Here is a 13,242-nt window from a genome sequence, read left to right on the forward strand (position 1 = left end):
ATTGAAAAAAGAAAAATATCATCTTCCAGTTTACAGTTTTTGTTTTCAAGAGACAAAATATATCTTAAGAGCTTTTAAAACTAGATCCTTAAAAAATCACTGCATCTTAATGATAAATTGGCAAGCATTGCTTTGGGGCTTATAATGGTTGAGGAAAAACGTGACAGGAAAAAACTAGCTACATTTTATTTTAGGAATTTTGACCTTCTGCTGTCTTTTTCGTTTTGGTTCTCCCTATAAAACACCATTTTTTCTTTTTCATTCATTTTTGTTTATTTTAATTTCTCTTAAAAGTTTTGATGAATGCTTTGCATTCATGTTGTTTGCAGGGAATAAAGATGAGTTTGAACACAAAAATCAGAAGCCAGTGGGTTTATAGATTACAGTACAGTTTAGACTTATTCTCTTCCCTCCTCCTCTAACCCTCTTCGTTCCATATTTCCCACAAAGTGCTGCAAGAGTTAGCTGGCAGGTCTCTCTCTTCGTACGTGCTACTGCCATTACTGCTGTCCAGAAAGGAAATAGAAGGCTCAGAGGGCCTGCAGAGGCCCTGTGCAAAGCCCGACTTTACTATCAGATTATGACTTAGAGCTGAGGTTGAGAGTTTAAATCAGATTTATATAGTACACTGCTATCTAATATTCCCATCCCAGTTCCATAAATAAAAGTCCAGATTGTCTAATATACATAATTTATAGAAACTTCCATTTATGACTAGTGGGATTCTGAAATTTTAATCCCAGACAACATTTGTGTTAAAATTATAGAAAGTTTAAGACAAATGTCAGTCAAAACAAATGTTTTTTAGCATTCAGTGGATAATGATTACTCTTGATTTATACCATGTTAAAATGGAAGAGAATCAAGCCTCTGTGCATACAATAGATAACTATATTTTGTTTGGTTTTTTTTTTATTCTGGGCTGTTGCCTTCCTCTCATCTTTCTATTTCTTATTCTTCTACCTCAGCGTTGGCACTTACTTCCTTATTATTTTACATAGTAAATTATGGTGTTACAGTACCAGTTGGCTGAAACCAGCTGCTACCCAAGTCATATATTAAGAACCCATCCCTAATTGAGACTAATCACGTATTTGGTCCAAGAAGAATGAATCCTGAAATCATTCTTGAAGTTGGGTGTCGTTAGACTGCAATACAGTGATGCCACTGGGTGGCTCTTTAACATTCCTTTATACATCTTTAAATTGTTTTGAGCATACTAAGAATATGCTCAAATGGTGAACAGAAGCTCTGCCAGCCTGTGGTCATTACTTGATTAGTAACTTGGTATAAAAATGCTGGTATCGCACTATAACAAATGAAGAACCAGGATCTTCGCCCAAAATATGCAGTTTGTCTTTGCATTCCTTTTCTTAAACAAAAGGCTCAGTTTCTCTTGAATATTTTTGAAATAGTAAAATTCTATTCTGTGAAAACATTCTGTTCCATTTACACTTGTTTCCTCCAAAAAGTTGGTTTCATTTAAATTGTGTAGATGATGCAACGCTTACTAAGATTCTGCTGAAATATTTATCTCCTATTTGCCTCCTCTTGCAATTTTTTTGTTTTTCTGCAAAGATGTAATTTAGAAACTAAAATTATACACACTATAATTTAAGTAAATAAGATTTCATCTCTTTCTGTTAAAACTTCCATGAGCATAACTTTAAACTTGGAATTGAAGACTGCTTGTGTATTGCTTGTATATTTATTTTCTTTTTTTTTTTTTTTTTTTAACTTAACAGGTGCAATGGATGTAGAAGAGAGGAATCGTCAAATGAAAATGAGCAAGTACAAACAGGTAGCAGGATCAGATTCCAGGCTGGAACAAGATTATCATTCTAAGGCAAGGGAGTTTTGTTTTGAAAAGCAACAAAATATGCTAAACTAAAATATCCAATATCCTTTTAGAAAGTAATAGATGAGTGGGAGGTTGTTTCTTTAGTAAAAGTTTCTTGTGTGTCTGTAATAAAATTATTGGAAATATGCAGCTAAACCCTTAACACAGAGTGTTCTTGAATATTAAAATTTAAGACGGATATGTTAAATCAAATAAAAGTGGCAGTGTAATTATCTGTTGGAATGAACAATAGGGCCATGATTTAAAAGCTCGAAGAGAAGGAAGAAAAGGGGTTTATTGAGTGACAGATGTTGTAAGAGCTATTGAAACCTGTTCATGGCTTTCATGCAGTTGAACACAGGGTTATCGTGATCTATTGAAAACTGGAAGGTGTTATGTCACTTAGTTTAATAGTGGCAGTTTAGCTTTTGGAAAAGTATTTTTTACATCAAGAGAAGCTTCCACCTCAGCTATGGCAATTTGCCAAAAATCTGAATTGTTTCATAGTAGTATAGCCCCAAATATACTATCCAAAATTCCCTGCTATCTGGAACAGGGTCATGTCATATACAGTGTGTTAATTAAAATAATCAAGATATTTTCAATTTAAACTTCCATTATACAAAAATAATTCAGTGTCCTCTAAAAAACTTCATTAATTGAGGTCAGATTGTACGTGGGAAACACGAGACTTCTGACCTATAAAAGCTCAGTGAGGAAGAGAAGTCTGGTTTAGACTTTTATTTCCAGGATACAGTTCCTTACTCCAAGGATTGGCAAAGATACTGTAAACTGAGCCATTTGCTATTTGAAGACAAAGAAATCATCAAATTTATTAAGTATTATTAGTTCTGCAGATAATGTAGATTAATATACTTGATATAATTACTTTCTAGAATGTACACTTCAGTGTGAGAAAATAGAGGAAGAGCTGTAGCGAAGCCCATGACAAAATGGAGAACACTATTAGGGAAAGTAGAATTGACAAAACAAAAAGAAAACTGTGAAAATGGCTTAAAATACTTTAAAACTCTATAAATGTGCTGCATGATTATTTGGGTATTTTGCAAATGTAGTTTTCTCTACAGAAGGCATAGGAATTTTTATTAACATGTAGGAGGGACTTGACATACTGTCATGTTTAGATGCTTCTCTGATGTTGGTATTTATGGCAATTATTATTTTCACGTGTGTCTATACTGTCGGCTTTGAAAGGTGTTACCTTTTAGATGTGAGCATAATACTGTGAGCAGACCTTCTCGCAAGCGTTATGATTGTATGTACCACAGAAATATGGCTTCATGTATTGTATGTATAACCAGAGTTATTCTGCTAATTTTCTTGCTCCCTCAATGCTTAACTGAAATTTGAGTCAGAAGTAGGATTAGTACGGAGTGAAGAGAATAAATGGTCTCTCATGTGAAGAGCTGGATAGAATATAACTACCGGAGGAAACATTTCCTACCCTTGTTTTTCCATTTCACCCACACCATATTATTGGGCCCCACTATACATCTTTTATCTTTTTTATTAAAATCTTACCTTCAGTATTATTGGAATGTATTAAAGAGGAAAATCATAAATGGAATTATTTTATGAAAATGGTGATTTATTTATTGCACACATCAAACAAATTGTCTCCAGAAATAAACAGTTAATTTATTCTTCTGCCAAACTGTAGTTTCAGTATTTGAAAATGAGTTATTTATTCTATCAATGAACTTGTGGAACTAGACTTGAGTATTCACATACATGTATTAATTTGAAATGCATTCTTAAAATTGTGTAGTTTTAAAGCCATATGAGAACCGTAACTTTCATAAGCCATATGAGAGTTTGGTCTTCACTTTTTTACTACCACTGCTTCAATTCCCCTTAATTAAGTGCTTATATTATCTAGAGACAGAAAACGAGTAAGTACAATTTATCTACCTGGTTTCTACAAAAATTCTTCTGGAATTATGAACTGAAACACATATGTCAGATGCTGAATGAAATCTCATGGTCTGTATATTTTGATTTTTTTAAATCTGTCAACTGGCACAAGCAGGCAGTCAAGTGTGCCATGGCTGAGAAAAATGTCATTAAATAGGCACTAAGCGACTTTCAGGAAAGCTAGCACATGGAATTTTCTTTTACATTTCTCTCTCATCTTTAAATGGAAGTCAACAGCAACTGTATGTCCCTCACGAAAAGTTTTAGATATAAAAAAATATCCTTCCTTGCTGAGAAAGCAAAAAGTTTAACAGTAGAAGTAATATTAAATATTAAAATAGGTATCCTGTATCATACCTCTCTAATATTGTTATACCTCTGAAAGTCAGTACTAAACGCTTTAGAGGAAGGTACATACACTTCTGTGGTGTATAGTCACACATTAAGAAGCTTGTGGGAAAAGTTCACTTCCAGACATGCGTATTCTTAGAAGCTGCTGAAATATGAAATTGATTTTCCCTTATATTTTTTCCTCATGATGGATAAAATTGCAGATTGTATTTTTATTAGTCATATACGTGCCTCATTACTTTTGGAAAACTAAGTATTCTGCTTCAATAATATTTGTTATACATGAATTTGGCGGGTAATATATTGTGTAAAAGAGTTATTCCCTTAAATGCAGAAGTTGCTTAAGTATGGTTTCAGCACAGACATAAGGAAAGCAAGCAATATATTTGATTTTAATGTAAACATATTTACAACTAAGAAGACATGAGAGGAAGAACATTTTGGGCATTAAGGATTAGGTAAAAGTATTTCTGGTATTGGAACAACTATTTATTGCTGAATATTGAGTATTAGTAGACTTGTAGTAGACTGGTAGACTAAAGCCAGAATTGCAGTGCTTTAGAAACTGACACGCAGGAAAACCTCAGTTCTGGAAATACAGAAAAAAAGTGCAGTAGCAGAATTGTGTTCCACCAGAGGAAAAAATGTCACTTACCATAGTGTGGCTCTGCAACACTGACCTGATTGATGTAACTTTCCTCAGTAATCTTTCTAGGACTCATTTCTTGCTTTGCATAAAAATTAAGCTTCTCAGTTCTTAAGTGTTTAATCACGCTGCACTGTGGAGAGGCAAAGGCCAAGATGGGAGCCCAGAGAAGCTGAGTGAGCAGCATCCGAGATTCACTTTGGACTAATTTGGTTGATCTGGCTTTTGAAGTCAATTCCCAATAACTACCTCTTAAAACCTCTCTGCAACTCTCTGCCTTGCGTCTTGCCTGGTGCTGCTGCCATTAGATTTTCTGGCAGACAACTCGATACTGCTATGCTCGGTGAGTAACTCCTTCCCCTGGCCATTCCCACCGCTGCTCAGATTCAGGAATCCCTGCTGACAAACGAATAATAAAGGGTGGGAGGAATCGTGCAGTTCCTCTCTCCTTGCCTCCATGACTCCAATGTGCCCAGTGGATCGACTAGGGAGAGTTGAAAAGCTTTGTTGCTACTAAGAAAAAAAGAGAGAAGATACTTCTTGTGTGTGGAGCCCTAGAAATGTTTGCAATCAGTGTGAAATCAATGTAGAATCAAGAGAGAATTTTATCAACTCAGGCCACGTTACCCACTACAAAAGGGTCTGAATAACTAAAAGTGTTGAATGTCAAACTAATGGGGGCTGGATTCATGTAGGAGTTTGAATAGTGAAAAAAGATTGTTTTCTTTAGGAACAGAGGTAAAACAGAGACTGGCAACTAGCTGACACACATTTAAACCTCAAAGTATCATAAGGCTCATTTTATTTGTTTTATTAGGAGAAAAAAATGACCTACAAAAGGGCATAGAAATCCAGTTATATAATACAGCAGTTAGTAATAGTAATATAGTAATTAGGAATATAGTATATTAGAGCAACAAGGAACAAAGTTGGGCTAAAAGAGATAAAAGAGCAGATAAAAAACGGATTTTTTTCAGAACCGGTGGCAAGATTTTTTAGCCAAATGTATGAAAGAGTACACCAAATGGAGTATAATGCAGAACACCAAAGAGAACTTTCCATGATTCATAGTGATGATAAGACTGAAACTTTCTACATCATCAGATGTATGTAATGCTGCAGTTCCTGTTGATCAATAACCACAATTCAAGTTTTAGATAGGAGCATAACTGCCTGTGTTTGGTGTAGGAGACGAGTAGTATTAGGCATGCTAGCATGCTAATTTGCAGTCTTCTAACCTGTTAGCAAGACCAAGACAAATTAAGCTGTGGAAGGGTTAAGCATACTCTTAGTTTATTTGAGTAGTGTAGCGTGCAGACACTGAAAAAACACCGAAAACGTTCTTCAGACTGAGACACTTTGATTCATTGCTGAATCAGGTACTACCTTATGGGTTACCTGTGTGAGAGAATTGCAGAAGGTGAGAGCTGTAATACTGGAGGTGGAAGAGGTTGAGTTTGAATACATCAGAAGCAGAGCTCCTTAACTCTTAGTCTTGTCACAATGTGCAAAAGTGTCCGAGAACTGCCTTTTTCCTCTGAAACGTGCACTAAGTAGTTGTGTCATTGGTACAGCTGCACGTGGTATCCTTTGACCTGTATTGTTGATTGGAACATTTGATTTAATGGTGTTTTGGGGATGCCCTTGTCTCTTCCTTAAAAATCGAAGCAGAGCAGTACACAGAGCAGTAAATATTGCTAGCAGAGACACTTGTCACTTTTCGTCTTGAAAGCCTTACGGAGGAGGTGTTGAACAAACATCCAGTCTAATAGGATGATGAGACCTTTGATATTCTTACTGTATATAATCTGTAGTTGATTTATATTGGTTTTGAATTGGCAATTGTTTTTGAAAATTTAAGCTTGGAGGTTGGGAGTTCTGGGACGATCATGATATGCCCAGTAATAATTTGATAATTTATAATAATTATGAATGTGCCTCTTTGATCCTATAATTGTTTCTTACAACTTCTATTCTTAAGGATGCAATTAGAAATATTCAAAATATTGAATAAAAAATGGAGGCTAGGTTAAATATCCATATGCCCTCAAAACAGTGCGGAAACTGGAAATCTGTTTTGTATACATTTCTTCTTAACAAACGAGTTTAAATTTTAAAATTTTCTGGATAAAACTTGGAAAGACAAAATAATTAGAATGGAACTATGCTGAAGAATAATTAAGAAGGCAAAAATTAACACAGATAATAACCACACACAAATATTCCATGCAATTAATTTCTATAAAATACCAGTAAACCTAAAGGCCTAACCAGTAGAATTTGATAGTCTTATAAATGGGAATAGCTGTGCGTAGTTTTGTGGGGTCCCTTTGTGTTCCCCTTCCCCACCTCTACACCAATAAACTCTTTGCTTCAGGAAATAAACCAACACCAATTGGGCTAAGAAAGAATTTTCCGTATGAGGAAACTATTCAGTTATTGCCTGTTCCATGGCTTTTGTTCTTTCCTATGGGCTAGTCAGTAATTGTGTTTTTGGACAAGAAACCTGATAGCTAAACCAGCTGTCTGGTCTGGAAGGAGAGTTCCTGTCACTCTCAACAGCCTATGAGCACTCTGGTTACCTTATCAATCACACTCATTTGTGATATGTAAGTAATTTTACTACTCAATGGCAGAGAGAATCTCTCTGGCCCGGAGTGCTGATAGCATTTAAATGTTCAATCAAGTGTTTTATTGTGTTTTTAATAGAAAAAGTTTGTGGAATAAATTGCTGATGTTGCAGTTCTGGTTCCTATAAATGCAGGGTTCGAAGTGCAATTGTAAGACTCAAAAATGTGGCAAGATGAAATAAATTCAGAAATCTAGGTTTGAGCTCTATACACATGGTAATACAGAAAACAACTCTTCTTTCAGTTCTTCTTTTCAGTTCTGTTTTTATCAAACTGTATTTTGCTGATGGGTTAAAAGTAATTCAGTGACTTTGAATACAGATGTGGACTGCTGTGATTTCTAGTATTTTCTTCTTTAGTCAATGATATGCAAACTCTCAGAAGAGATTTCACTTGCTGTCGTTTGTTTTTGTTTTTCATTTAATTCAAGCTCTCTTTTAATTTATTTTGGTTTTGATACTTTTATAATTTATTTTTTAATCTTGAGTGTCCATGTCTCTTTAGGGATTTAGGGTGTTCTTAAATGTAATGCTATGGTTAACACAAATGCTGCATTGACATATTATGATTATGGCTGAAATGTAAGTATCTGAAAGTAGACTGATACTGGCTGTCTTTATTTGTCACCAGGTACTTTCTGTTGTCAGCCATTTCCTTAGTTTTTGTGTAAGCTTCTATTGAATTTTCTTTTGCAAAAAGAAAATATTTTCCAGAAAAAAATATTTTATTAAACACTTATCTATCAAAAATACATCAAAATAAATATATAAAGATTTCTATCAAGTGGAATTTCTATCATTCCATTAATATTCCCATTTTAAAATCACCTGAGTGCTGTTTTGACCAACTGCCAGCCAGAGTAATCACTGCAATTTATCTTAAATCTGTTTATCCTTTTGGTAATAGAAGATCTTTTCCTTTCAGAACTGCTTTGTACAGGCACGTGAATTGCTAAACTGTTAGTCTGTTTTGGTTCAGAGTGGCTATCTTCTCATAGTAAACTCAATCATTTCTGTTTACAGTTCTCATCTGAAGCTGTAAAGTTCCAAGATGGTATTGAACTGAGTAACAATTAATGTATAAAATAGTGTGACTGTGCTTGAATTAATTGTCTAAGATGTACTGAAACTGATGTTATGCTGATAATAAATGAGAAAATCTACGGAAAACAAGAAAGAAAATTAACTGGAAAATACGTACTAAATATCTGGGTGCCAAAGTGTGGCACTCAAAAACAGAGAATATAGGAAGTTAATTGAATTGCTGCAACAGTCAGGGAGCTCCAAGAAATGAGAATAATGATCTATGGTAATATGTATCGCACCAGACTGCAGTTTCTGCTACTTAATTCTGTGGCAGGCAGAATAGGCGCAAAAAGGACATTATTCACATTCGAAAGATAACAAGGGCATAGCAGTGGTTCCAGCTAGATGGAAACATGTTTGCTAGATCAATTTGCTTGGCTATTGACCTTGAAAAATCAAGTAAAGCGTGGCACGCAAGTAGGAAGGATAGACCTGAAGTCCCAGAGCAGTGCTCGCATGGAGCCTGCTTAATCCTGGAGGATTCAAAACGAAGAAGCCGGACCTTTGTCTGCTGCTTCACAGGGGGTGGTTCAGAGGCCACCGAGGGCTGTCAGACTCGGGGGCAGGAGAGCTGGCCGGCCCCTCGCCTCGCGCCCCCCCTGCCCTGCCTGGCCCCCCGCTACTGCAGCAGCTTGAGAAGAGGCTCCTGGCACGGCCACCGAGAGCCGCTCCCCGTGGTTCAGCTGGGCCTACCTTAGATGGAGGTGTTGCTCAGAGTTTTACTGTTCTCATTTGTAATTCTGGCTATAACGATGAGGCCTATGAAACAGTTTTAGCGGTGTGGAGGTTTTCTTCGGTCCAGCCTCTGGGACTGCTTCTCTTTATTAAACGGGTTGATTTTCTTTAATAGCAGCCCCAAAGTTATCAGTGGAAATTTTTCCAGTTTATCAACCTTTTTCCAAACAACAGATTTGTGGTTCTGAGGAATTTTTGCCATCTGTCACACAAGAAAAAAAGCTATGTATCTCTATCAGATTTCCCCAAGGCATTGCATTTTTTTCGATTCTTTTTTTTTTTTTTTTTTGTAGTATTTTAACTACATAATCTCTTGCAATTTATTTTAGCGAATATAACTGTGACTTCAAGCATCCATATTGCAAATAGTATATATGAAGGACTTGGATGGATATGTAACATACCACCATTATTCTGTAAAAGCCGATTCTGCGCAATGGAGCTAATCAAAAGTAGGGTCGGGACCTTGGAGTCCCAGCATAGGCAGGTCTTTCCTTTGTAAAGCCCCAATGCCTTCAGCAACACTTCTAGTGAGAATGTTACTAAAACAGGAAATTATCTCTGTGACCCTTCTAACCTGTGGTATTTATGACTGTTATCCATTGGAAGTAAAGTCTTTGCTTACAAGAATTAATATTGATTTAGTGTTAAGCGATAGAATATTTTCTTTAGTAATACATCAGAAGGAATATTATCCTCCTCCTGCAGATGGAAATCATTGTTTTACCAGAGATGTCACTGACAGTTTGGAATCAGCAAATAATAACAGGAAAAAAGAAGAAAAAAACCCAAAACAGTTCTGAAAATTTAATCCTTGCTTCTGAACAGAGTAATGATGTACCCCAAAAGTGTTCATTTTTGTCATAAAAAAAGTAGAATAGTTAAATTATTGCAGCAAACTTATTCTACTAATAATATTCCAAGATAGTAGAAAATTAAATTTTAGACCAAATTATCAAATAAAGTCTGCATAAACAAAACCTCTTTTTTTTTTTTTCTCTAGAAGAACATCTTGTCCTGAATCCTTGCCTTGAATATATATAGATTTTTCACCTAATAACCTTAAGTCCCATGCTGAAAAGAAGTTTGGAAATTGTATTTCTTCCAGAGTCGGTTTATGTTGAGGGAAAAACCTTCATCTGTCATACAGCCAAACATACAGAATTTTGTTGTGAAGTTCAACTTGTGTTATTACAGTAAAATTTATCTGATATCTCTTTTTTCTTCAAACGATATAAAATCTTTAAAATATGTTATATTCATTTCCTCATCTAGAGTATCTTAGATCCATCAAATTTTAGAGAACCGGGATGCATCATCCTGTTTCTGTTCTCTCTCAAGTGACACGTGCCATCAGGTAAAAAACAATTCTAGTGATTTGCATACTTCTGCAGTTTAATCTGAAGCAACTAGCTAATTAATAATATCTGCACATTACTTAGTTTGAGTATCATTTTCTAGAAACAAAATTCAAAACACTGTGACAGTTTTCTGTATCTTAGAGACGATAATGTAAATTCACTTCTGGTAAACAGGTTGACTTTCAAGAACTTTAAAAAAGTAACTTGGGTGTTTTTTAGGAAACATTTACAAATGTTTCCTTTCCTACTTCCACACTTGTTTCTAGTCACATAAGTTTAGGAAATGCTATGCTACTGCTATGCTAAGGAAACATCTGTAAAATGAAAATAACTTCAAAGGTTCTAATAATTCATGGACATTAAAGATCTTAAAAAATGTTCACAGAAGTTTTTGACCCCAGATTAGTCTCAATATAGATAACTGTCTTGTGAAATGATCTAAACACAGTATCAGTTGAATTTTTTGTTTCTTTTCCAGAAATGTTATGTATTATTATCCTACTGTTAAGTGTTTTATGTGGTGAAGTTGTAAGGTTAATAGGTGCTAATGTAAAAGTGAGTTGAAATTAACCTTACAAGCAAGCAAAGAGGTAAATTATTACAGTATTTACAGTGCGATATGACAGACATAAGTAATACATGTTTTCTAATTACTCTGTCCTTGAGAACTGAAGCACAATGACTAGAGAGAAAAAGAGAGACTTCAGTTTTTCAATTCCCCAGGAGCGGTTTGAACGCTCAGGATCTCCCTGCAGCCTTTTTTCCCCTAGTTGCAATATAACAAGGATAAAGCTGCTGAGGAAATACATTTTAGGGAAAAGTAATGTTTTCTAAGCAGTTTGACTTGTCTATGGAGGGATAAGGAGATGGTGGTATCTGCATCTTGCGGATTTGTTTCCCCTTTAGCTAGACATGAATCAGCAGAAAATTTGGAGACAAATTATCAGCTGAGCTCATATATTTCTTATTGTACAGGGATTTTCCAAGATGTATCCTAGTAAACAGAGAAATAAAAAAGATTAAGAAAAAAGATTATGGCACCTCCCCTCAAATCATGCTTGATTTTGGAGGCTACCCTCTGATATCTATGGATTTAAGGGCTTATAAAGTGGAATCCTACAAAGATATATTTGTATCCTGTTCTTGAGCAATTGTGTTACTCATGGTCCTTAGGCACTTCTGCTTACAGGAATAAGCACTCACCAGATGGCCCATGTGTCAATCCAGCTGTTCGCTTCAGCATGAATTCCTTTGAAGGTGCTGTGTCCCAGGACAAATTTGGTGAAAGTCATATTTAAATGTTACATAGAGAAAGAACGATTAAGGGGGAAGTTCATATCTCTGTTCTGAAACCATCAGGTATGCTGAAAAACTTACCAGGCTTCTGGGGTGAAATAAAGTGTAATGAAACAGAAATTCTGTGATAAGAAAAGATGGTTGCCTTTCCATCTTTTCCATTTATTTTTGTTTTTTATGGGAGACCCAAGGACTAAAAACAAATTATGGAAATGTAGTTTAAAATCCAGGTTAAATGTGAACTGTTTAAAACGCTTATTGTTTGGCTTCCTAGTTTGCATTTGCAACGTAACATCTCAAAGAAGCCCAAATTAAGTAGAACAGAGACAAAAGAGGATTTCTTAAAACAGAAATCGTTCCTTCCTACTCTTTAAAAAACAAGCTGTTGCCTGGTTGGCAGGACTGCATGAAGGGCAAGAGATTTTGAGTGACAGAAATGGCATGTGAACCACTTGAAGGACAGGGACAAATGCAGGAAGCACACTGTGATTCTGTTTATCCAATGTAAATAGGATTCACTAGAGTTAGAAAACCAAAAAAGAACAGAAACAGAATTAAGAGTTATCACTGAAACTGAACCCACTGAACAAGTGAGTTAACTGTAGGCAGGCTCGCCAGTTTGTCCTAACAGACATGCTGGAGTTCACCAGGAGATAAAGCACTGGAGATACCATAAAATGCAATTGCACAGTAGATTGTGAAGCCCTGGACACCTGCATTTTTGTAATCACCCTGACTTGAACAGCTCAGAATTTTACGGTGAACAGTGTCCATGACGATGCATCTTCAGGAGACTTGGCACAGTGTTCTGGAATGCAAAGGATTGCTGATCTCTGTTTTAAATAGATTTTCTTCCTTTAGTACAAGACAGTAAAAAAGTTAATGTGTGGCAGTTAAAAAGATGCTGGGAAGATTGAGAAGATCTACATCGAGACTTTATTACCCACCATCACAAAGCCAGACTGTTGACCTGTTTCTCTAAAGTGAAACTTGGTGACTGGCTCTTCTCCATTTTAAATAGCAGTTAGAAATCAGGAGGTCAGCAGTAGGAAAGGGAATTTGGATAATAAGTGTTTCAAATAAATCTTAGAAAGAGCTTTGTTTTATTTTCCATTTTGCCTGCTTTCCTGAATTACTTTCATGTCAGAAAAGCGAGACTGATTTTTGGACATCTTTCTACTCTTAATTCTCATTAAAGGGTTCTTATTTTGAAGCTCTTACTTATTTGCCTTCATATTATGCAGACTCCTATTTCTTCAAGACCTTTGCTTTTGTTCAAGAAATTGTTGGGAATGTTCTGGCTACATGAGAGCGTTCTATGGTTCAGCTCTAACTTGTTAAGGCATGCTGGAATCATCAGGTC

At 35.6% G+C, this 13,242-nt stretch overlaps 1 protein-coding gene across 29 annotated transcripts in view; it reads left to right on the forward strand.

Annotated features, from left to right (window-relative positions):
- RIMS2 (regulating synaptic membrane exocytosis 2) overlaps positions 1–13,242 on the forward strand; it is a gene marked incomplete at both ends in the record, with an annotated part of 495,649 nt that overhangs the window by 397,342 nt on the left and 85,065 nt on the right. For 7 of the 29 annotated variants that reach the window (XM_082499111.1, XM_082499112.1, XM_082499113.1 and 4 more), the window contains one exon: positions 1,746–1,846. The exons of the other annotated variants lie outside the window; for them this stretch is intronic. In XM_082499111.1, the coding sequence (XP_082355237.1) occupies positions 1,746–1,846 (101 nt within the window). The remainder of the gene's footprint in view (positions 1–1,745; positions 1,847–13,242) is intronic. 29 annotated transcript variants of the gene reach the window in all.

The sequence above is a fragment of the Vanellus vanellus genome (genome assembly GCF_965231255.1).
Source record: "Vanellus vanellus genome assembly, chromosome: 2".
In the NCBI taxonomy this organism is placed as follows: domain Eukaryota; kingdom Metazoa; phylum Chordata; class Aves; order Charadriiformes; family Charadriidae; genus Vanellus; species Vanellus vanellus.